This window comes from Mastacembelus armatus, chromosome 20 (assembly GCF_900324485.2).
Source record: "Mastacembelus armatus chromosome 20, fMasArm1.2, whole genome shotgun sequence".
Taxonomy (NCBI): Eukaryota; Metazoa; Chordata; class Actinopteri; order Synbranchiformes; family Mastacembelidae; genus Mastacembelus; species Mastacembelus armatus.
In genome coordinates, this window is record NC_046652.1 from 8,653,954 (window position 1) to 8,677,177 (window position 23,224).

Here is a 23,224-nt window from a genome sequence, read left to right on the forward strand (position 1 = left end):
AATAAGTACGTTTTTTTCTGTGCTTTATTTTTGCTACAGTGTTTATGTAGTTCAGCTTAAATTGCAACAGTATCTACTAGAAAGGACATGACTCATGCATGAAGACAAGAGAACATAATATTTGTGTGCCACCTGGTGGCAATTTGTATTATTACATTTATTGGCACCACAACGGCCAATCTCAAGATTTTTAAAACAATCACATTTTGGTGCCTTTATTTCAAAGCATTCTTGAAAAAAACAAAACATTCTCTGGTTATAATACTTTAAAAATAAAATGCTCTACTTGTGCACATTATTTGATATAGCATTTATCATCCCTTGGAGACATTTGCAATGTTTTTGTTCAAATGTTTCTGTCAAAGTAGTCTGCAAGACTTCATGAAGAATATGGCACAAAGCGGTCTTGTGTTGCTGTTATGTAACTTCAAGGCCAGTTGAGCCAAATTTCACTATGGTCTTACAGAAGCTGACCTTGGTTTGTTCCGGCATCAGCCACAACAGAACAGCAGGGACCTCTTGAGCACTACCAGCTTTGGTCCTCATGCTATGGGAGGCCCCCAGAAGGTACCCATGAAGCAAAAATAAAAAATATTAGGGAAAAAATATATGAGTGGACAAACACCAACATTTTTTAAGATATCACAGCAAGCATTAAAGATGCAGTGTCTATAGCAACGAGTATGTCATAGCCCTGCTGATTTACAAAGTAGCATAGTAGTTACTACTTGTGTGAATACATCTACATAGGTGATGTCATGGTTCTCGACAGAAAGTGCAATAATTTACTTACAGTTTATGGGTAAATGATTTCAAGTGCTAAAGAGCAGAGATGCTCTTCAGGGTAGTAGATCTGCGTAGTTCTGTATAGTTGAAAAATATAGTGCTATCAGTGATCTGAGTGTGAAACTGAGGGAGCTAATACAAGAGAAGCTTCTCTTTTAGAAATAGATTAAGTCAGATATGGCACCAGGCAGGTGGGTCATCAGCTGCACTCGAATCCAGTAGTAAGGCTCTATAGGGCTGTATCGTGTGTACGGACGTTTGGACATGATAGCATCAGTGATGTCGTTCAAAACAGGGGTCACATCCTTCTGTCCACTGTTGCAATAAGAGCGCATTAGAGCCATGTGGTGCTCAAAGTGGGCTTTCCCATAATCCTCCTTCACATCCGGGGGTGCTTCATTCCACAGCTTGTTCGCGGTGGTGGCCACAATGTCACGAGTCAGGATGCCAGTGGCCACAATGAAGTTCCCTGGTTCAATTATGGACACTTTTACTCCCCAGGCCTTCATCTCATAGCGAAGGCAATCAGAAAACGCTTCCACACCATACTTGGATAGACAGTAAGGTGACCGCAAGGCATTTCCCATCCTTCCATACATGCTGGCCAGGTTGACAACACGGCCTGCAGTCAGAGACATAAGGCATCACAAATGTGCTCAAGATTTTACAAACTCTTCTTCAACCAGGTTTCTAAGGATATCGCTCTGTGAATAGTTCATGATGATACAATTACAGTTCCTGCAGCACCACTAACAATAAAACAAAACTTAAATTAAGGGTCTGTGTTTTTCAGCAGCTTACCTTTTGCCCTGCGGATGAAGGGCAGAACAGCTTTAGTGACTCGAACGGTGCCCCACAGATTGACCTCTGACACCTGTTTGTAGGTGTCCAGGGAGGTAAATTCCACTTCTCCAAATGTTGACACTCCTGCATTGTTCACCACAGCCCACAGACCTGGGTCACGAACAGTGAGATAAAGTGATAAAGGATCAAGTCCCTGAATGAGTACCTTCTTTTATCCCAAGTTAGTGAACACGGGTGCAGATGCAGTATTACTATTCACCTCTTTCTGAGTCTTCCAGATTGTCTTTGATATATTCCACAGCCCGGTTCACCTGATCGTCGCTGCACACATCCAGCTGGACTACCTTCATGCGATCTGAATGAAATTCCTCCAGCTCCTTTGCACCCTCTCCACCCTTATCCTGCAATGGTGACAGTTCTCCAACTCATGTTCTCAAAGTTTTAAAAATGAATTATGAAACAATCAATTCTATCTCATTTTTTGAGTGGATTTGGTCATTTTTGATAGTTCACTCATTGGAGTGCCTTTTCTTGTGCAGTCGCATTAGTTTTTATCTGGGAATGCATTTATATGGCCACCTGAGAGCATGTCTAATCCATACCTTCAGAAGACATCCAGCAAACACAGTGAAGCCCAGCTTGTGCAAATGTTTAGCAAGTGCATGACCGAATCCACTGTCACAACCTGTAACAAACACAGCTTTCCCTTTCACCTGCAGAGAGGAGCAGAACACAGCGAGGGGTCTGTCACAGAAACAGAAATAGGCTACAGTATAGAAATATAGAAAACGAGAAATATAAAGATCCAAGTGTATCTACTGTATGTATGTATATGTGTATACACATATGTATGTATGTATTAGAGAGTAATTTATACTATTAACGTGAATATTATACACGAAAAGCCTGATTTCAAGTACCGTAAATCCTATAAACGTAAAGTGTACTTCCCAAGCTACCAGTCGCCGTAAATACAACTATCATTAACACCTACATTAGACTATGGCTGTAATAAATGTCCCTGTCGGAGATACCAGTCCAGGCAGGGACATTACCTCCACTAGTCCTCTAGGAATTCGTGGCGTCGCAACATACAACACAAAGAGTAAATACAGCGCCACAATGCACTCGGTGACACTCGTCTCTGGTAATCCCAACATTGCCATCGCCGCGTTGAGCAGGGCAGGGAGCCCAAAGCCCAGCACGACTGTGAGAAACACCGAAAACGACACCAGAAGCGCCACTCGGAACACGGAGAGCGGGGCCATCTTGACGGAGTGCCGTGTTTACTTTAACGCCCGGTGTCCGCCCAACTTAACGGAAGACGGCGATAACCTGAGGGTGAAATGAGCTGTGAAAAGTTAACCGAGTTTGTTCGCGTCCATTTGCTGCCTTGTTAACCTCTTTGTAGGACTTCCACTTCCCGCTATTAGTCTGCGCGTGTGTGTGTCCGCGCGCGCGTTTGTGTGATTTAATAGATTGCGTCACCTTTTATCCACAACTCTATGAAAACACAATCCTGTCGGACTTTGACAAGGCATCTAAACCGGAAATAATCAGGAGTGAATCCTCTCGCCTCCAAGTTATGGTAAGGAACTTATGCGGAGAACCCTATTCATTGTTCTCTGCTGTTGTAAGAGTCTACAAACAGCTAAACACAAAACTATTTTCACTGATTTTTGACTTTTCAAGATGACATTTACATTGAAATGTCTCCAGTGAGAGATTAAAAAACAAATGTATCATTGATAGGTGTGATCATTTTATGTGCTGTGTGTCTTGTGATTGTTTACAACCAAATACCTCCTTGACTGCAATTTTCATGGTGTCTGTAATGTAATGTTTTAACCACAAGGGGGCAACACCTTTTAACACAGGTGTTTTTTTTTGTTTGTTTGTTTTTTCTTTATGATTACCACCTGTCTTCATGATAGTCCATTATCCAATGGACACCTATCCAGGTCTTGGTGAAGGCAAGGGAGGAATGATCTAGGGGTGGAGTCTCACTTGCCACAAAGAGTAGCAAGGGTGACCAGCACTTCCTGTAAATGTGGAAAAAGACGAGAATTATAGATCATATAATGCAAATATCTACAAATCTAAATTCTTCAGCTACATCCATTTTTAATTTACCTGCTGTTTCACATAGAGAAAGTTCACACCTGCTTTTTGAAACACCTTTGACAGCACTGATATGTGGGGCAACATGTCCGCTTGAAGGCAGAGGGCAGCCACAAAGCAGTATTTGGCACAGAAGCTGTACAAATACTTTGGCCACTGGACACTTTCCCTGTGTTTGCCTCTAGCAGCTAACTCAGCTGGGAGGTTCCTTTGGACGTTCTCTATAGCTAGATGCTGAGATAACCACCTAGTATCTTTCACTTCCTATGAACAAGTAGAAACACTGGCTAAGTGTAAAATAAATATGACCACAACAGTATTTTCAGGTGGAGAGTGGTGGCAGCAGATCTCGGAGTGGCTGATCTATTTACACTGTTTCTAAAGAACAGATGCAGTGCTCCAGCCATGAGCTATGTGTGTTCATGTAAGTGAGATTTATTTTCACTGTTTGATTTAATTCAAATCTGACATTATTCCTGTTCATACTTCTATTGCTCTGATATTAACATTAACTAATGTTTTTGTTCTCATTACAGAACAGAAACCACACGACATATATGGCAATACAGCTACACAGAAAATCAAAGAAAATAAAAGTGCTCTGCATCAAATCCTTGAAGTCATCTCTGGTTCAGTCTGATACACATGCTAGTGTGAATTATTGGACACACTTGCATACACAAGTGTGTGTGTGTATTTCTGCACTTTGCCACAGGAAAGTGTGAATATTTTTGTAAATACATGTCAGATTTTGATTTTCAAACAAATTTAAAATAAAACCTAGAATACACTGTAAAATGTGAGGTGATCCAAATGCCTCTAAATCACAACCTAATTTAACACTCAAAGACAAATAATAATACTTTTTTTTTTCAAATACCATCAATCTTGCCAATATCACAGATATTAACAAACAAAAAGAAAAAATCCTAAATGTTTTGTGTTTTAATATTTCCAAAAAGACTTTGTGGTACAGTCAACATTTTGTTAAAAACCTTAAGACCTACAGAAAAGCTGCTAGTTAAGAACACAGGATGATGGCAATAGAGAGCCAAATGCTAACACACTGCTGATCTACTGCATATGCATGTCTATATGACCATACTATGTTCTTAAGAAATGCTATGCATATGTTTTATTTATTTCAAAGTCTGCTCTGTTCAAAAGCAAGAGACCTAAACCTTTTCTAAGACAGTGCTCACAAAACTCCTAGAATGCTGCATAGTAAAAAAAAGGAAAAACCAAAAAAATGTACATGTAAATGATGACAAATGTTAGTAACAGATATTACAGGTCCAGTTTAACTCTTGTTGATGTCTCCTTTCTATCAAAACAGCAGTGAGTTAGAAGCATATGAAAAATCTTTCCCTTTTTAGGGTAAAATGAATAACGAGAAAGCCGTCCATAACATTTTACTTTTCATTTTCCAGTCAGATGGTGCTGTCTATGGAGTAAAAAGGTGGTAGTGCTTTTAAAGGGAGAGGCCAAACTAATTCAAGTTGAAAAGATAGGACAGAAAATGCAACCTGTGGTGACAGTTTCTTATACTGCATGTGCTCTGTTGATAGCATCCTTTGTTTCTTCCTTATTTAAGAAAAGTATCAAGCTTTCTCTTGATATTGTCGAATGAGTCCATTCCCATGTAGTCGGCCTGGCCTTGCTCCCATTTTTCCTTCCGTTCTTCTGAGGACAGCTGGGGTTGGAGTGGTTGTGCATGTGAAGAGAGGCTCTCACGCTGAGCAGAAAAAATATATACAAAATAATGAAATAAAGAAAAGGAAATCAGAAAATGACAAGCTTCAACAAATACACCTTTTCAATATTTATGGCCACAAACAAACACAAGCAGAAGCTTTTGATACTAGTAACAGCATTGAACCAGGTGCACGCAAACTGTTAATGATTACTAAGGTCTAAAAGAAGCCAAATCTTTTTCACCATACCTGTCCACTCTCAAAAGTGACAGTGTGACTGTACTGGAACTTTATGAGATAAATGGGAAGACAGAAAACAGCATATCATCCCAGATTGGAGCAAAATATTTAAAAAACATGAAAATGTAAGTAAATTATTGAAAACAATTGAAACAATAACATGACAGCAATGTGCTTAAATATTGCACAACCCTTTTTTTTCAAGCTAATCATGTAAATGTTTAATCCTGTGATGGCTGCATTTTGGTAGCAAATACACATTATTTGATGGTTGGAATTATTATTATTTGATGGTATTTGAACATTTGTAATTAACAACTCTGAATAATTATCTGGTGAATAAACTGATTCCTGAAATAGGTCCAAACAGACAAATATGTTATTTACCTCAACACAATCAGATAAAGGCTGGAAAGGCTGCTCTCCATATTGCTCCTGCAGCATGGGCATCACAGCGCTGGTGTACAGGTTCCACCAGTCCAGGAGGAAGGCAGGATGTGCAGTGGCCTCATGCACACTTCCTGTGAGCTGTTTGGTTTTAGGGTCAAACGTGTAACTCCATGGCTTGGTCTTCCCTAAGAAATGGACCACCTTAGCATTGTGACCATATCTGAAATAAGTAATTCAAAATATTCAGTTGTGGGTGATTGATATGGTTAGATACAGTGAAATAGGTTTTTATGAAGTGTCTCCTCCAAAATTTGTGACAAGCATTATATAAATGTATTATTTAATACCACATTGTAGTCCCACATTTAAAGCAATATGTCTGGGAAATCCAAGGTCTTTTTCAGGTTTCACATGACATTTTGTTTATTTCAGAGAATAACAAAGTATAGGCAAAAAAGATGTACATTGGTCATTTGTGAATTTTTTCTAATCTCTTTCCAAAAAAAAAAAAAATACATTGTAATTTTAAATTTTAGAGAGTTGTGATGATGTTGCAAAATAGTTTATTACTCATCTCTTTATTGTGATACTGGATTGCTATATTATAAATGCTGTCTATAAGAACAGCCTATACAGATACAGATGCAGATGCCTTCTTAGTATTGGCAAACTGCATGTGTACACAAACAAACCTAAATCTGGCCCTGTGGGGTTTGTTTTCTAGTGTTTGCCAACCCTCTAAGCACTACTTCTGACAAGTATCAACAACGAAGTACATGTTTATCACTGATGTTGTCCTGATCTAGTTGCCAGAAAATGCCAATCCTAAGAACTGTGTTTCTCAGAGGACAGACGTTCAGACATGGAGAAGCAGAGAGATGGGAGGGGGAGCTTAACATGCAATGCACAATGACCAGTCCCAAGGGGTAACATAAAAGGTCTTTAAATAAGCCACACTATTTTAGGTTAGGTTTCAGCTGTTGAAAGCTTAGGGTGGATATTCAACCCAGAGCTGAGGCCTGCTGGGGCAGACCCACTGGATTCTCGCTGCTCATCTCTGGTAACCTGATGTCATGTCACCTAAACCTTTGCTACATGTTCATGTGATAGAATATCTGGTTACACCTTAGCTTTGCATCCATACGCAAGACTTCAGTCACACTGCTGTCTTATAACACAACTCGTCATGCAGCACTATATTAGCACGAAGACTTTAAAAAAATGACACATGATCACACTTCTAACTACAAAATCAGTGTTTGTCAGAAATGCGACTTCATTAGTGGACAGACACTTACTGCTTGAATGCTGGAAGGTAAGTGTAGATGGCTATGCTGCTGAGGTTGTAGATGAAGGGGAGGTGTTTTGATATATCAGCTGTTGCCCAGTTGCTGAAGTATCCATTCAAAATACCTTGGTCTCCTCCTGGAACAGATCAGGGGAAAAATGCTCAAAAATATATAGCTAAATCTGGCAGTATATAAACAAACAAACGACAATAATGTACTAAACAAAATAATGTGTTTAGTTCTGCAGATTCAGAAAAATCAGATGTGGTTAAACTCTCTCACTGCATGGACTGGGAAAACAATTTTATATAAAACTAAATATATACTATATCGATACATCTGTGTTTTTGTATTTTATTTATTTATGCAATCCAGCAGTACAGAGCTGGTCCACATCTCAGACAGCACATTTGCTTTAATATGTTTAACAATATGGGGTGAAAATTAAACTGGTACTTATTCTGGGTTTTAAATTCACTTTGAAAGGTGTTTAAGAAATAAAGTGGTGTTTCAGGAAAGGAAACCTCCAAATAACAACAATATAAACACCACTAACGTATTTGCATTGGTACAGTGGTAGGACATGATGCAAAATATAGACTGACATGACTGAAAGCTTCAATGAAAAAGGATAAGCTAAACGAATAGTACAGCCTAATGATCATATCTAGGCCAGACAGATTATACTCTTATATACTCGCTACAGGTCCCCAATCTATCACAGGGCTGACACAGAAACACTCACACTCACATTCAGAGCTATGGGCAATTGAGAGTCACCAATTAACCAAGTCTAACCGGATGGCAATGCTTGTCGGTTCATGTTCTTTATGCACTCATATCCTTCATGCCATTGTTAATTAATGGAGCAATATGCTAACATGTCTCACTAATGGTCTAGTTATAGTGGAGCTGCACCTCAAATGGCAATTTATATTCATTTGACAAGTGTAGTGGAAGCACTGTGGGAAAGTGAGCATCTATAATTTAATTTCTTAATGAATTCTTCATGAAGAATGTCTCAAAAATTAAGAGAGTGAAATGATACTGATGTCTTGAGAGAACTTCAGTAAATTAATGTAACCAGAGTGCTGATGATGCTGGTCGAGATAATGAAAACACAGCTCATGACGGTAATATCCACAGTGATTTCCTGCTAAGGGGGCAATCACAATTTAAGTGTGGTGTTTTCAACAGTCAGGAGTTTTGTCAGTGAGAGTTCCTTAAAAAAAAAAACTGCTGGGCTTCATGTGATTCACTGTGTGAACCGAAATCATTGACAGAATTTGGAACATTTGAAATGGGATTTGAAATCCCAGTTGAGTTGTGGGTTCAAATCCCACTGCTACCACCATCTGTGACAGGTTTATTTAAAGTAAAACATGAAGGTGTAGCCAAAGCTCTGAGTTATGCTGATTTATTCATGCTCTTCTCCCAAACCGGTAACCACTGCAGACAAAGTATGTATAAGACTTTATAAATGTTTTAATGGAGAAGGATTCCTATTGTGGTGACGTCACCCGCATATGTCCCGCGCATGCGCTTTCTTAAACATCGGAGGTCAGATGGCTCGGTTTGACTACAGACCGCGAAACATGCGTACAAACCACCGTGTCCAAGCGGAGTGTGCACCCTCAGTGACAGACTTCTCAGGACAATATAAAAAGGTAAATGGTAGATGATTCCCTGGGCTGTTTGTGTGTACGTGGTGTGAATGTGCACTTGCATGTCTGTCTGTTAATATATCTGTGTTAGCGTTTGCGTGTGCCACATCCGCAGTTCATGACGGCTACGGCGTCACATTGAAAATATATTTTAAATGCATAATATATAAATCAAACATTTGAAAATAATGTTTGAATGTTGGGAAAAATGCATAGATGTTAATAAATTTGTGTCTTGAAAATTTACAGACATTCTGTAATCAGTAATTTCTGGCCCTGTTTTAACAGGGAACAATGGTCTGAAACTGAAAGATGTGGATGGGCGCTCACACATTATATTGCTTCTAGAAGAATCTAGGCCAGTCAGCTAACAGGGACCCATCTGACCATGGTCACACTGGATGAAGTACAACTGGATGCTGTAAAGACACTGCATCAAAAGCATAAACATAAAAAAATAATAATTTCTGTATCATGATACAAATTGTGCAGCATGGCAGCTTGGTGGTTAGCACTGTTGCCTCACAACAAGAAAGGCCCCTGATGGATCTGAAACCCATCAGGGGCCTTTCTGTGTGGAGTTTCCTCCCACAGTCCAAAAACATGTATGTCAGGTTGATTGGTGACTCTAAATTGCCCATAGGAGTGAGTGTGAGTGTGTGAGGTTGTTTGTCTCTATGTGGCCCTGTGATGGACTGGGGACCTGTCCAGGGTGTACCCCTGCCTTTCACCCAAAGAGAGCTGGGATAGGCTCCAGCAGATCCCTGGGACCCTGGTTAGGAATAAGCAGGTATACATGATGGATGAATGATACAAATTCACTTGATAAACTGACCCCTCAGCACACTGAGACAGAAATAAAGCAGTAAAGACTAATAGGCTGGAAAACCCCAAAAACATGTAGGTCTTTTAAAGGCATTAAATATCTCTGTTAGATGCTAGTTTACTGCCACATGAGATATTGTTACATAGATTTCAGAAGACTTGAATGTTCATGAAAAATGCTGTTTTTTTTTTTAAACAAAAACTGTCAAATAATGTTTGGTCAGCTTCATTGTCATCTTTGCTTGTTCTTTCAATCAGACAGTTTCTAATTTAAATATATATTTTTATTTATTTTTCTGTACCTTAAAGTAAGGTCTCAACACATGTCATCACTCATTCATTTTGGTGTCATATTCGATGCCAGAAAAAAAACAAAAAAAACAATACCCAGCCTTATTAACAACAAGTCATCTGTAAATAATACGACTAGACACAAGTATTTAAAATGTTTTTTGTCTCTCTCTGTGCTGCTGAGGAGAATTAATATTGCCCTCTGTGTTAACACGTATTTTAAAGTTTGCACTTGAGTTGCCTACGGTCCTCTGGACCTGATTGGAGGATTGAACATGCCACTCGCTCTGGGTCGATTTGGCTAATTTAGAACTGGGGCAGGTCTTGTCATGGCTAAAACCTACATAAACACATAAGTCAGGATGGTTTGGAGTGCAGAGATTTATGTGATGTTAAGTAGGTCAGTTACACTTTAAGTATAGGACCAGCACCAAATCGAACTTTTACAAAATCTTTTTTTCAGTGAACATTTTATGTCATTAAATTGGCAGCTGACCAGCCAGAACATTATGTATTGAAGTTAAACAAAAACATGACAAGACCTAATTGACTATTCTTGGTATATTGCCTTATTTACTAGTTGTATAGAAAGTAACTGGACTCACTCTGGTGCAAAACTTTCATATATAGTTCCTAAAAAGCAAAGAACTAACTGCAGGCTGCTGCAGTTTAAAATAACACACATAGCTGCTGTTGTCTGAACCCACAACCTCCACTGGGGATTTTAGAACTTAATATGGGTCTGAGTGTCTTCATTTGGAGGGGATGAGCAGACCTCAGCAAGAATGTGCATCCAACTCTGCCAGTTTGTCTTGGCAGCAGACAACACTAGAAGCACAGATGCAGCGATAGAGCCTCAGGGTTCAACCACAGAAAATAATTTCTTTCCTGAACAATGTTTCACTAACATCCCTGATCTGCAGAGAGACAGAACAGCGCCTATGTACATCATGTACACCTAATAGACGAGTGAAACGAAAATGCCAAAGGTCAAAGCATCTTCAACTCATGCCCCAGTGCACATGAAAAGACCATTGCTGGCTATAAATAAGACAGGATTACTCACTGGCATGCCATTAGGCATGCAGACATTGACATTACATTAGTATATTGGATATAAAAATATAAAATTAAAATAAAATAATTATTCAATAAAAACTAAATAAATATTTCCTGGGAAAATTAAGCAAGATTTCCAGATGTAACCTTAATGAATTTTCTCGTAACACTCAAGACACTGAGATGTGTTCAAATTGTATACATGCGTGTATTGCTAGTATGTGAAAGGTGCTAGTTGAATAGTAGCTCAGCATGGCACTTTACGAGAGCGCTGAGCATATGTGAAGCTTGCCTGAGGTGATCTAATTGTATACTGTAGCAGGCTTGTGTGTTTTTAAAAGAACATGGAAATAGGAACTGCATGTAATATTCATGAAACAGCAGCAACATTTTCTGGAAAGCACAGGTTTAAAACATTTAGTATGTCGGAGCAATGGCAGTCTACAAACCAATCATGTTTTCAGAGGATGATCTGGTAAGTAAACCTGAAATTGAGCCAAAACACATCAAATACAATTCCGTTACATCAGAGTATGCCTGGAAAAGGAAAATGGAAATGGAAAAGGCTCGATGAATGTCAACCAGTGCTCTGTGCAAAAAAGGGCCTCTCAAATTTAACCTCCACCCCACCCCAGTGAGCCCCTGAGAATAACTCTGCAGCGCTAGATGGTTTGAACACAAGGTACTCCTGTGTTCAGACCATGACACCATGCTCAGTAAAGGCCTTACTTATAGCAGAAGATAAACAAGCTTAGATCATCTATCACTGTAAAAAGACAAATTACACCAAAACTGAATCAGGTGGTAAACCAGAAATACCTAAAATTCATGACATATTAAATCCATTTTGGTAATGCACTCAGAAATGATTAGTTACAGAAAAAATCATTTATAATTTCAATAATTATAATTTCAAGTTCAAAGGATGGCTAATAAATGAATTTCATGTTTTGAAGTATTTTGGGAAATACATTTACAGTATTTGCCTTAATTATAAGTGTTAAATTAAAGATTCACACTTTCATCTGTCTATTAAATATGAAGCTCTAGCCAGGCGAATGATATCTTATCCTTGCTTAGGTTAACTTAGGAAAAAAAACACTAGCCTGGTCTGTTTGAGGAAAAGTGCACTAACCCTTACACTCATTAATAAGAATGTTCCTCTTGACTTACCATCAAAGCTGCCATGTTCAGTACAAAACTGAAGCAGTTTGCCATAGGTCTCCATTGAGGGACGAAAAACAAACACACCGGAGTTGAAGCAGTCGGGCCAGCCAGGATCAGGAGCAGCTGACAGCTCTTCTCTGTCAAACAGCTCATCTATATTTGAAAGCACCTGGGATGGAGAGACACAACTTGTCTTTTCATGTAACAAATAAATAAATAAATGAAAAGTCTAACCTTTCATTACTTTTAAAATTACTAGTAAGAGTTGTCTAAGCAGCTGTCAGCCCATATATCTAACATAATGTTTTTAACTTTTTCAATCTTCCTTTATGGCCTGTCACTGCAATTGCACTAACAAAAGTAGTGAATCAAATTCTTATTAGTATATTCTCTGTACCCCACTACCATATTACTTCACCGCACTGTATACTAGAGCAATTTAATTAGAATAAATTTGACATCAGGTTTGGTGTAAAGTTAGTCTTACTTATCTAAAAAGAAAAATATTCAGTTAGTCTCACCAATGTGTCTGCATCCATGAAAACACATTTGGAGTAATGTGTCAGAGTCCAGCAATGTAGTTTAGTGAAGGTGATGCCCAGTTCAGGCCTCTTCATCATGGCCAGGTGTGCTGTGTCCCCACTGTCCAGCACATCCACCAGTCTCACCTCATCATAGATCCTCTCCAGCACAGACCTAGTGGTTCACAATACTATGAGATGGATCAGTATCAACAATTCAGCTGGATAGCAGTACTTGATAGGAGTGCTCGTGGGTGTGTTTCAAAAATGTTTCACTGGAGCGAGGTTTCTTACTGGCAAGACTCTGACACTTGTGGACCAATTAACGTCACTAGCTTCTTGGACGTATTGTGATTGCGGAGGGACAAGCCCAAAACCATGGCTCCCCGAGCATAGCTGTCATTGGTAACCAATGTCACGAAAGCTTCATCTGTAAAGGAAGGACATGAGATTAAAGGATCACAAAATTATCAAATTATTTTCTTCTGTTACGCCGATGATAGTCATTTGTACATTGCAGTGAAATGCGAAAGCTATTCCAGACTAGACAATGTACAGAGGAATTTTACTGCTATTCAACACTGGATGTCAAAATGCCTGCTCTTAAACAGTGAGAAAACCGAACTCCTTATCATTAGTCTCAATATTAAACTTAACTGTTATTACTTAAACATCAGCATTAAAAATCTGAGTCTATCCTTTGACAATTCTATTTCTTTGGATGCCCACATTTATATCTTCCCAACTAGATTATTGTACTGTGCTGTATTGTGATATTCCTCCTTCAAAACCTTCAGATGGTCCAAAATACAGCTGTTAGAATTAGAACAAACACTAGAACATATTAACACTCATTATGCTCTAGTTTTTTGTCAGTTTTCAAGCAGATTTTAAAATGCTATTAATTTATAAGATATTTTTCATGGCACTGCTCCACCTCACCTTACTATGTTATTGACATTTTAATTTTGCATTGTATGTATTTTTTTCGGTGTTGGGACTCTTGATATGAACTATGCTTTAAATAAACGTGAATTCAAATTACATATTTAGACTATAATTTATCTGTGATGTTTAAAACATTCCAAGACTTTGTATTGAGCTAAACATTAAAAACCTATTATTTATTTAAAAATCAAAATCTTTTCTGTCTGAATTGTTTACACCAGTTCTTGAGTAGGAAATCAAGTTTTACCTATACTGCAGCTGTGCTGAAAATGTCGTTTTAAATGTCGTGTAATTTCACATCTTTCATGTTTATTCCATCAATCTACAGAGATGAGACAAAACAAGATTCACACCAAACACAAAGTGTACCAGTAACATCTTTTTCCTACTAAAGGTTCATGTAGCAGAATAGGTATTTGTAGATGGATCCTTTGATGTCTAATTAAAGATATAGCATCTGGAAAGTGGCTAATATAATGTAATCAATACATACTCAAAGTTAAATAAAAAAACAATGTCAATTTCCAGGACCTGTGTGTTCTGGCCTCATGATAATATTTTTCTCAGTTTTTACAGGGAAGTAGGTACCCAGGTTTTATGTCTCATTAAAGTGAATTTTATTTGCAGCCTGTTGCCTACTCTGTACCACCACCTCACATGGCAGGAAGGAAAATTGGTCAACACCCTGCCAAGCCATGACTCAGAACAATAACTTGCTTGTTAGAGGACATTTAAACTAAGATGATGAAATCGGCATGGCAGCTGGGGAGTCTGTGTGACTGCAAGCATGTGAGCCAACATGAATCCCATTTGGATTGTATATTACGTCCCCGGTACACTGCTACCAATACTTAGTCTCTGCTTTAACAGATTTTCTCTTTATCATTATCTTTGTCTAAACTGGCATCAACAGAAAGCAACACTAAGCTCGGCTAAGCTTTCTTTGGCAAAGGTAGCAGAAATACTGTGTAACACAACTACTAAATTAGAGTTTTTTAGAAACAAAGTCAATGTTTTAGTATGTGCATTGCAAAGTGATTGTTACAAGCACTGTTGGGCAAGCTACTTCCAAAATGTAATACATTATATATTATATGTTTCATATGTTATATGAAAGTAATTAGTTACATTGTGATATTACTGTCTCTGAATTGTAATGTGTTACACTACTTTTGTGTTACTTTCATCAAACTACCCGCAGACATATGAATAGGCAGTCTAAAATGCTACAGTGTAGTTTTTCTTCCATCATGCATCCAGTGGAGGTGGTGCTATTTCTCGATGCAGTGTTCCCACATAGATTGCACTTTACTATTACGTTCTAATAAAGGGAGTATGTCCATGTTGCAAATGTAGAACCCATCTCTTCAGTCAGCTCAACTATAGAACAGCAACAGGAAATAGACAGACATGTCCATATATGTGCAGAATACCTGAACATAAAACTATTTCAATTCATTTTGACACGTGTGTGCACACCAAATATTTAAACTTTAAGCACAGGTCAATCATGTCAGCACTCCCTTAAAAACTAAATAACCCAAGTGGTGTCATTTGTATGTATTTTGCACATTTGTGCAAGAAAAACAAACAGCTGTGCTTCATTATAAGTTAACACATTTGAATTATCTGTCGTGTAATATTCATAACTGAAGCCAATGTTTTTGTTTTGCTTGCACATACAGGCACAAACAAATGAATCACTACTTTGGAGTCATTTGATGCTCATTGGGAGCGAAGGCCTGTGCTTACAAATTTAATGTTTTCTCAAAAACACTGCAAGCACAATTTTATTGATTGATTGCCTGCACACATGGATGCACACACAGCAGCACCACAGTTGAAAAATCCTGTAGAACATCTTAATAATTACTAGAGCCTAACTGATATGCTGGTATTTGACCCCCCCAGGTCGATACCAATATTATGAAGTAAAAAAAAATCTGATATCAATATATATCGGCCGATATTATTTATGTGTATATTACAGTACAGTACCAGTCAAAAGTTTGCATACACTTGCACAGGCAATGGCATTTCAATTTGTGTGTCCAAACTTTTGACTGGTACTGTATATAGAATACAGTATACATAAACAGAATATATATACATAAAAAAAATGTTAATATCTGCGGCATATCGGCCGATTAAAATCGGCAAAACGATATATCGGTCAGGCTCTAATAATTGCTGACCAGTTCCCAACCCTCCATTGCTTTTAAAATGATTTAACATGGTGTTTTTTAATTTTTTAATTAGCTTTCCTGTCACTGCAACCACACTACCAAAAGTAGTAAATGATCTTCTGCTAACTACTGTATAGATTCAGACTGTACCTGTGTGCTTCTCAATCTCAGTGTGACTTATATCACTGATTACTGTAATGCTCCTACACTGACTGGAAGACAAAGTTCGAATTCAGGCTTGGCTCTCACATGGATAATCTTACTTATCTGAAACACAATGTTTTTCCTATATCAATTAATCCTGCATCAGTATTTTCTCATATGAAATAAGGAACATCCTGAGGATGCTCAGCTATGTGTGCCTGTAGAGGTCATGACTTTCACTTAGTCTCTGATTTCCTCTCTCTCTCTCAGTCCCTGATTCCAGATGTTCTGAATCTGGATTTGTGTCCTCCAGATGTCTCAACCTCCTCCCTGTCTCTCTTTCTCCTTTGTGTTCATGTTGTCCTCCTTCTGTGTTTGTTCCTTTTTATTATTATTGGTGAACGTTGAGTTTTGCCTGCTGAGCGTTTATATAGTCTGCCATCTTTCCAGATGAACCTGAGTTACATGACCAAGGTTCTATCTGCTGTATCTGAAAATATAACTAACTACTGGTCAGGGTTATCATGGCATTACCATTACCAGGTCACAACAAACAGTAAAACAAGATGAGGACAGGATGTTGTTAGGAAAACCATTTGTTCACTCAGGTATTATTCACAGTCTAAACCAACAACTGAGATGCAGAGCAGGCAGCTATGAAGACAAATTCAGTCTTCATATTAACTACACGCGTGTATCGCACTTTTAGTCTATGAAGTAAAACTGTTACATACCAGACATGACTGAATACGGAGTCGCTCTTGAAGACACGGCAAAGTTTTCGTGCAGAAAGAGGACTGAGTGAATGCACAGAGGTGGTTTTATACCAGTGTGAGACAGGCTGGAAGCAGCGTCATGTGACGGTCTCCACACACCCACCTGCTCTCGATGTGTCCACACCCCCGGAGCTCAGGGAGTCCAACTTTCCACAGGCATGTTACGCGGTGGAGAGCGCAAAAACAAACTTCCTAAAAACCGGACTGGACTCAAACGCACCTTTATATTCCCCATGACATTATTCTGCATCCTTCTCCTTTGCAAACCAAAGAGCACTGCATGTCTGCGCTGTCTTCGCTCATAATAACAAAGTCGAGATGAATAAGGTGATGATGATGATGATGAGGATGATGATGCTGTAACAAAGTGCTGAGATCGGTAACAAGATGATCTTTAATTTGCGTTTGGTATTTTGTCGCCTTCTTGTGGAATACGAACAGTATAGCCAGACAAAGCCAGCTAGGTCACCGTCCTCTCATTGTTGTAACATTACACAGCAGTGTGTTACTCTGTTCTCAGATCCTATGGTGCAGTGAGATGTGTTTAATGTAAGATATGGAGAGGAGGTATCAGTGTGTTACACCTTTTTTTAATTTAGGGAGTCTTGGTGAGTGTAATTTAAATACACATACAGTAAAAGTATTTTTATGCGAATATTTCCTTTATTCATTTATTTATTTATTTATTGCATTGCTTATTTTTAAGAAGATGTAGGACGTTGTGGACCAGCACTCAGCCTGTGAAACTCAAAAAGTCCCTTGCAAAAAGACTTCTTGTTTTTTCACTTAGGCCTATATTGTCATTAGAAGCGAAAATATAGCAGTTTTATACAGTGTGAATTTTTTTAGAAACAAAATGACCCCTAACTGTAGCTAATCCTGATTCTGACAAAATGGGAAGCTTCATCCCTTTAGGTTCCTTGGTCACCTCAGACAGCAGAAGAAGATGAGGACAGGATGTGCCTTGGAAAACCATTTGCTCAATTAGGCTGCAAGGATATTCACTGGAAATTACTATTCAGAGCAAGCATCTATAAAGTCATATTAGCTACACATGTATCTTTAATACTGTTAAGGAATTAAAATACATTTATATTTGTAAAATAAAAAATATCTTAGCATTACTGAACACTAAAAGGGATATTTATAAGAATATTTGTTTCCTTACCATGCTTTTTTTAAAAGAAAATATATAAATGCTAGTTGACCAAATTAATTAAAAAAATGTTTACTTTTAAAATCACAAATTTTACAAAATTGCACTTATCATATAATATTAAATAAAATAGCAATGATTTAAGTGTGTATTTCTACCTTCTGCTTCAGAAATGTGGTCCCGTGCAGTTAAATTCCCTGCTGATCATTGGCTCCTTTATTTTCTCCACTCAGGCAGATGCTTGGCAGAGTGGAGATGCTGCCAAGGAGTACTCTGTGGCTGTCACATACTGTGCTCCTGGACTAAAATACTTAAAGACTTATGCCTCTATTCACTCAGCCTCTGCTACTAAAGCAGCGCCAGCTGAACAAGCGGAATCACCAGGGTTCAGTGAATTTAGTGGATCCTTTTGTTTCTTGAAGCATTGTCTCTTTTGTCTCATTGTGTCTGCTCTGAATTGTTCTGAAAGGTTCAGGGCAGACATTTCATATACTGAATGGTTAAAGCATGGTGTCTTTTTATGCTTTCTTAGACCATTAATTTGTTTTTTAGCCTAATTCTGACATTATTTTGCTGTGCAGATCTCTGTTTGCTCAGTATCTTTTTATACAAATTTTAAAAAATCTCACCAGACACTATAAGATCATATATACAAAAAATTGATTGAGCATGTAGTGATGGATCATTGATTTTATTGTTTGGACTCATCTTGACATTCTGTCAAGCACAGCGAGGAGACATGCAGGGTGGTACCCGTAGCCATGGATACAGACTAGATAGCTGAGAGGTTGGAGGGGCTAGGGGCTGGTACAGAGGAGCTGGATTGGCAGGGGTCCTGGCAGTTTGCTCTTTAGTAGAGGTTCTTCTGCACGTAGGCGGCGATGTATTTGACAGCCAGCATGGTCTCCTCACACGTGGGCTTGATCTCAGACTCGGGCAGCAGGAAGCCATAACGACCAGTGTCACGCAATTCAAAAGTGTAGGAATATTTCACTCCCAGGTCATAGGCCCAGTCATCAGAGCCTCCAGCAGCAGGGTCTGACAGCAGAAAATAAGAGGGGGCCTATTCAGAGTGGGATATACTGACGACTTGGGGAAGCCTGGATGTGTCTTCATACAAATACTGCTTTTGGAGGCCAAAATAAAACTCCTTTGTTAACTAGAAAAAGCTGTGGTTCCTGAGGCATCCTTGATTTTTGTGGCCTCTAGTGGTCATATCACTCAGGAGACATTTGAAGACATCACATCACATATTATTACATGTGGAAAATAGGCTATCAAGCTTTCTCTGAATACGCTATTTCCCCATCGAGAGCAATTCAGCTACACTCTTCAGAGTACTTACAGATGGTTGTAGCACCAGGTCCACTAGTGTAGCGAGTGCCATACAGGCTACGCAGTGCAGCAGAAGCTCCCTCAGCAACCTTCAGCTACAATACAAAGATTGTACAATCAGATGTTTTAATCAGTTTTGGGAAATGTAGTTAACTAATGGTGCAGACAGTGAAAAAACTGACTGAAAAGGCCGAAAATAAGCGTACTGAGGACACACTAGCATTAAGAATGGCAAATGTATATTTTACCCTGCAACATCCACCATCCTCTGCAAGACTTAAAACATGTTTACTGATACCACAGCAAATAATAAAAAAGCATCAGTGAGTGCCAAGAGGAAATGAAACTCCCAGAGAAATGCACAAGCAGGAAATGATGTTTCTGGACAGACAAATGAGTGTTGACAGATCCCTGGAGTCCTTTTGTTCTGTAGAGTCTGAGAAGAAAGCTTTATTTTCTAGTATGTAATAGCGAGGCAGTGATGTATGAGATATCTCAGTCAGTGTGAAAGATAGAGCAGAGGTGTGAGTGTTAACGCCATATCCCTCGGACACCCCAGTGAGAGGCAAAAATTTGTGTAAAATGTGTAAAAAAAAAGTGTAAAATGATAAATTCTTACTTAAACATCTGGAAACATCCTATATATTTAGATATATCCATATATAGATATATTTCTTGATGATATTCTTTTAATAAAGATGCACACCCTAATGGAAACACATGCAAAACACATAGTATATTCTAATGAATATGATTTTGTATAGATATAATGAATGATGTATGAATATTATATGGAAAGTCAGATTAGTCGAAAGATAATAATGTTTGATCTATTGTTACTGCGTTCTTTCAGAATGAAGTTGTGATGCATGTGGCACAGTCTTGATAAATAATTCTATAGTTATGTGACTGATGAGGCATACAGTCATTGTCTGTTTTCAGCTGTATGACCATATGTACATATACTGTAGCTGTATGACAGATAATTATGACTTACCAACTCACTGTGATGTTCAGCCAGGTCATAGGTGTAGGAGTAGGGGAAAAGCAGCAGCTGGGAGTAGGAGTGGATGGTAAGGTAGGCCTTGATAATGGACTTGTTTCTGCGTATGAAGTCAGCTACATTCTTGACCTCAATCTCAGACTCAGGTGAGTACCCACAGAATGTGTCAGAGCAGGGGTTGCTTGAGGCTCCAATGGCTAAAATTAAAATCACATTGTGGAAAGCCAGCGATACATACGTTTATCTTTCAAATACAGTGCAACTATGCCTAAAGGTGCATTTGATTACACATGAAATGCACCTACAGGCCCTAAAACCAGTAAACCATTAAATAATTATTTAACATCTAATGTAATTCTGGAAAATGATTACTGAAGTCTGACAAAATGGTGATGGTGTCATATTGATGACATCATCCACTGTGTCCTCAGATTTATAGCAGAATCATGCACAGAGGTGTGGAATTGAAGGAGGTTGTTGTTTACCAGGAGGGAATGAAGTATGTCATCAACTTTAATTAGGCCTAAGATTCAATTTTTCAATTTAAATACAACAATATACAAATATATTGCACATACTGCACCATCCAGCGTTCCAGTTCCTGTTGGGATCGGCTCCAATGCAGGAGGATCCAGATTTCTTAGAGCGAGTTTTCCTCCACATTCTGTTCTAAAATTTCCAAGTTGCCGGAAGACACATGATTAACAACATGATTATTGATTAACAAATGAACAGAATTTTTAAGATAATACAGAATACAGTCTCTAGTAAATTTGACTTTAAACGTAGGTGTGAAAGTGCAACATACGCTCTTATGAGTGTAGTCATAGCCATCAACGTTAAAGACAGGGAGAACAAAAACATCCATCTGGTCGAGCAGGCTGGTCATCTGAGAATCGCTGCCATAGGTGGACAGAGCCTGAGGAAGATTGCAAAAATACTCTGTGCTGTAATCGCTGGAAACTTCTGTATCGGTGCTCACCATGCCTGTCCAGGTGCAAACCTTACCTCCTTAACAAACCACTGGCAGAAAGCAGGGGAGATCCACTCTCTAGCATGGATACCACAGTCCATGAAGATAGCAGGCTTGGTGGAGCTGGATTTTTTACCAAGCTGTGATTGTTACAGATAAAACACTTGTTCAATAGAATTGTACTATGTGTTATAAACATATCTAAAATGCTTCAACATGTGGTACTGATATTTAGATCACAGGTAAGTACTGAAATACCTTGAGGATAGTCATGGGCCGTCCCTCATAGGTGTTTCCAATCACCTGCTTGCTGATCAGATTAGGATTGGAGGAGGAAATGGAGGCAATCCAGGACTGGATCTGAAATTAAAGCGAGAACAAAGAAGAGCTAGAAACAACAGGCCAGTCAGGTCTATGACTCAGATGGTTTGGGCTCTTACTTTGTCCCAGCTGTTGTACTTGGTGTAGCTGTGGGTTCTGGGAGAAGCTTTATTGTCAGCGTGGGCATCAACGGCAACCTGCAGATCTTCAATAAGGACCCTGCAGAAGGATTAATAAAAAAAAATAAAAAAAAATATTATGGGAAGATGGCAAGTGTTCTACAGTTGGGGCTAAGATTATCAGTTAAAAGTTTGTCTTTGTCTTGACCTACTCATGCTCCATATCATTCTGCTGCAGGATGGTGTACACCATGTCAAGATAGATGGCCGGCACACGGATATCAACATCACTGTCGATCGTCACCAGCTCAGAGCTCTCTGGCCTCCAGAAGTCGACCTGCAGATGGCACCAAAGTCAAACACTTGAGCACACTGAAACATTCAGGTATGAAATCCAAATGGAGCACTCCAGCTTCTCATTTAACAAGCTAAAATAAATTCTTATTATTAAATGAACAGAAGATATCTTTGACCTGATAAGTTATTAAAAGGCACAGTTAAAAAACCTGTACACATGAAGTGGCATTGTAGTAATTTATAAAAATAACTCCAAAATCTAGGTTGAAATTCAGTTTAAGCAAACTAACAAAACCACTGTAGTGAGTAAGGTTAACACTGTAAGGGTGTGTGTTTGTGTGTGTGTGTGTGTGTGCATGTGCGTGTGCAAAAAAGTACCTTGATGCTTTTATCCAATTCCTTAATAAGGGTCACATGCTTATCAAGCACAGGCTTCAGACGGAAGACCTTCTCTCTAGTAAAAATAGATAACACATGCAATGGACACAAATATGTAAAATGAAATTTAAAAGGTGCTTGCTAACAAATGAAATGTTCTGCAGTGGCTTATTTAGTTAACCATTCTCATTTAGAAGTGCTTGCCCATGCAGAGATGTTTCTTTAAATGTTACAGTTTCTGTCCATAATTTTCTGCATGTACATTAATGTATATAATTTTTGAATTTTGTTTCTATATAAAATTCCACGTCCAGTCAAATGTAACTAAACGATCAAAACAAGTTGAACGGTACCTGCATCAATCTACATTATTTAGATTGTGTGTTGGAGTCTTGATGGCATGGTGAAAGTTAATATAGGCTAAATATACTATACTATATACTATGATAGAGAGAGCAAGTTGCTAAGTCAAATTAGGTCACTGTGTGTGCATCAGTTCGTAGTGCAATGCAAAGTCATAATCATAGATGCACAAGTGATTTTTATAGCAATATCATCACAGACAAGTGAAAGAGATTCAATAATTCTTGTTTAAACAAAGATTCAAATTTTACCCCTCAAAGCGTGAAACATCAGCCAGGGCAACAGCCACCAATCCAAAAAGCAGGAAGACCTTCATGTTGGTAGTGAGACTGGATCTTGCCCTGTACAGCACTTATAACCCATGACCTGCTGCT

General features: G+C 38.5%; 3 protein-coding genes and 1 long non-coding RNA gene across 7 annotated transcripts; 1 reads left to right on the plus strand and 3 right to left on the minus strand.

The window, feature by feature from the left end:
- Positions 1–6: 6 nt before the first annotated feature.
- Positions 7–3,036, minus strand: bdh1 (3-hydroxybutyrate dehydrogenase, type 1). The gene is made up of 5 exons (XM_026291879.2): positions 2,646–3,036; positions 2,193–2,303; positions 1,850–1,991; positions 1,588–1,740; positions 7–1,408 (listed from the first exon to the last, which is right to left on the minus strand). The coding sequence occupies exons 1-5, from the start codon at positions 2,856–2,858 to the stop codon at positions 942–944; spliced, it is 1,086 nt and encodes a 361-aa protein (XP_026147664.1). The 5' UTR covers positions 2,859–3,036; the 3' UTR covers positions 7–941.
- A 6-nt stretch (positions 3,037–3,042) lies between these two features.
- On the plus strand, positions 3,043–4,785 carry LOC113121416 (uncharacterized). The gene is made up of 3 exons (XR_003294724.2): positions 3,043–3,178; positions 4,038–4,135; positions 4,248–4,785. It is a non-coding gene; the product is annotated as an uncharacterized LOC113121416 (long non-coding RNA).
- Positions 4,786–4,884: 99 nt separating this feature from the next.
- gyg1b (glycogenin 1b) lies at positions 4,885–16,966 on the minus strand. Of its 4 annotated transcripts, XM_026291880.2 has the most exons (9): positions 16,864–16,966; positions 13,146–13,281; positions 12,852–13,026; positions 12,337–12,499; positions 11,613–11,648; positions 7,334–7,460; positions 6,033–6,255; positions 5,655–5,693; positions 4,885–5,446 (listed from the first exon to the last, which is right to left on the minus strand). In XM_026291880.2, exons 1-9 carry the CDS (start codon positions 16,868–16,870, stop codon positions 5,297–5,299), a joined length of 1,056 nt encoding a protein of 351 aa, XP_026147665.1. In that variant the 5' UTR covers positions 16,871–16,966; the 3' UTR covers positions 4,885–5,296. The 4 variants fall into 4 exon arrangements, with proteins under 4 accessions (XP_026147665.1, XP_026147666.1, XP_026147667.1 ...); XM_026291881.2 differs by lacking the exon at positions 11,613–11,648; XM_026291882.2 differs by lacking the exon at positions 5,655–5,693.
- Positions 16,967–18,733: 1,767 nt separating this feature from the next.
- Positions 18,734–23,186, minus strand: cpb1 (carboxypeptidase B1 (tissue)). The gene is made up of 11 exons (XM_026292882.1): positions 23,102–23,186; positions 22,488–22,563; positions 22,025–22,149; positions 21,813–21,912; positions 21,631–21,732; positions 21,408–21,512; positions 21,208–21,318; positions 20,978–21,068; positions 20,394–20,596; positions 19,407–19,491; positions 18,734–19,099 (listed from the first exon to the last, which is right to left on the minus strand). The coding sequence occupies exons 1-11, from the start codon at positions 23,164–23,166 to the stop codon at positions 18,912–18,914; spliced, it is 1,251 nt and encodes a 416-aa protein (XP_026148667.1). The 5' UTR covers positions 23,167–23,186; the 3' UTR covers positions 18,734–18,911.
- Positions 23,187–23,224: the final 38 nt, after the last annotated feature.

Coding starts and splice junctions, on each gene's coding strand:
- bdh1 (XM_026291879.2), bottom strand. CDS start 2,858: ATGGCCCCGCTCTCCGTGTTCCGAGTGGCGCTTCTGGTGTCGTTTTCG. Junction 2,304..2,645: donor TTCCTAGAGGACTAGTGGAG/GTAATGTCCCTG, acceptor TCCTCTCTGCAG/GTGAAAGGGAAAGCTGTGTT. Junction 1,409..1,587: donor CTTCATCCGCAGGGCAAAAG/GTAAGCTGCTGA, acceptor CTCTGACTGCAG/GCCGTGTTGTCAACCTGGCC.
- gyg1b (XM_026291880.2), bottom strand. Junction 13,027..13,145: donor CAAGTGTCAGAGTCTTGCCA/GTAAGAAACCTC, acceptor GTGAACCACTAG/GTCTGTGCTGGAGAGGATCT. Junction 12,500..12,851: donor TCATGGATGCAGACACATTG/GTGAGACTAACT, acceptor TCTCCATCCCAG/GTGCTTTCAAATATAGATGA.
- cpb1 (XM_026292882.1), bottom strand. CDS start 23,166: ATGAAGGTCTTCCTGCTTTTTGGATTGGTGGCTGTTGCCCTGGCTGAT. Junction 22,150..22,487: donor AATTGGATAAAAGCATCAAG/GTACTTTTTTGC, acceptor TGCCATCTGCAG/GTCGACTTCTGGAGGCCAGA. Junction 21,913..22,024: donor CAGAATGATATGGAGCATGA/GTAGGTCAAGAC, acceptor ATCCTTCTGCAG/GGTCCTTATTGAAGATCTGC.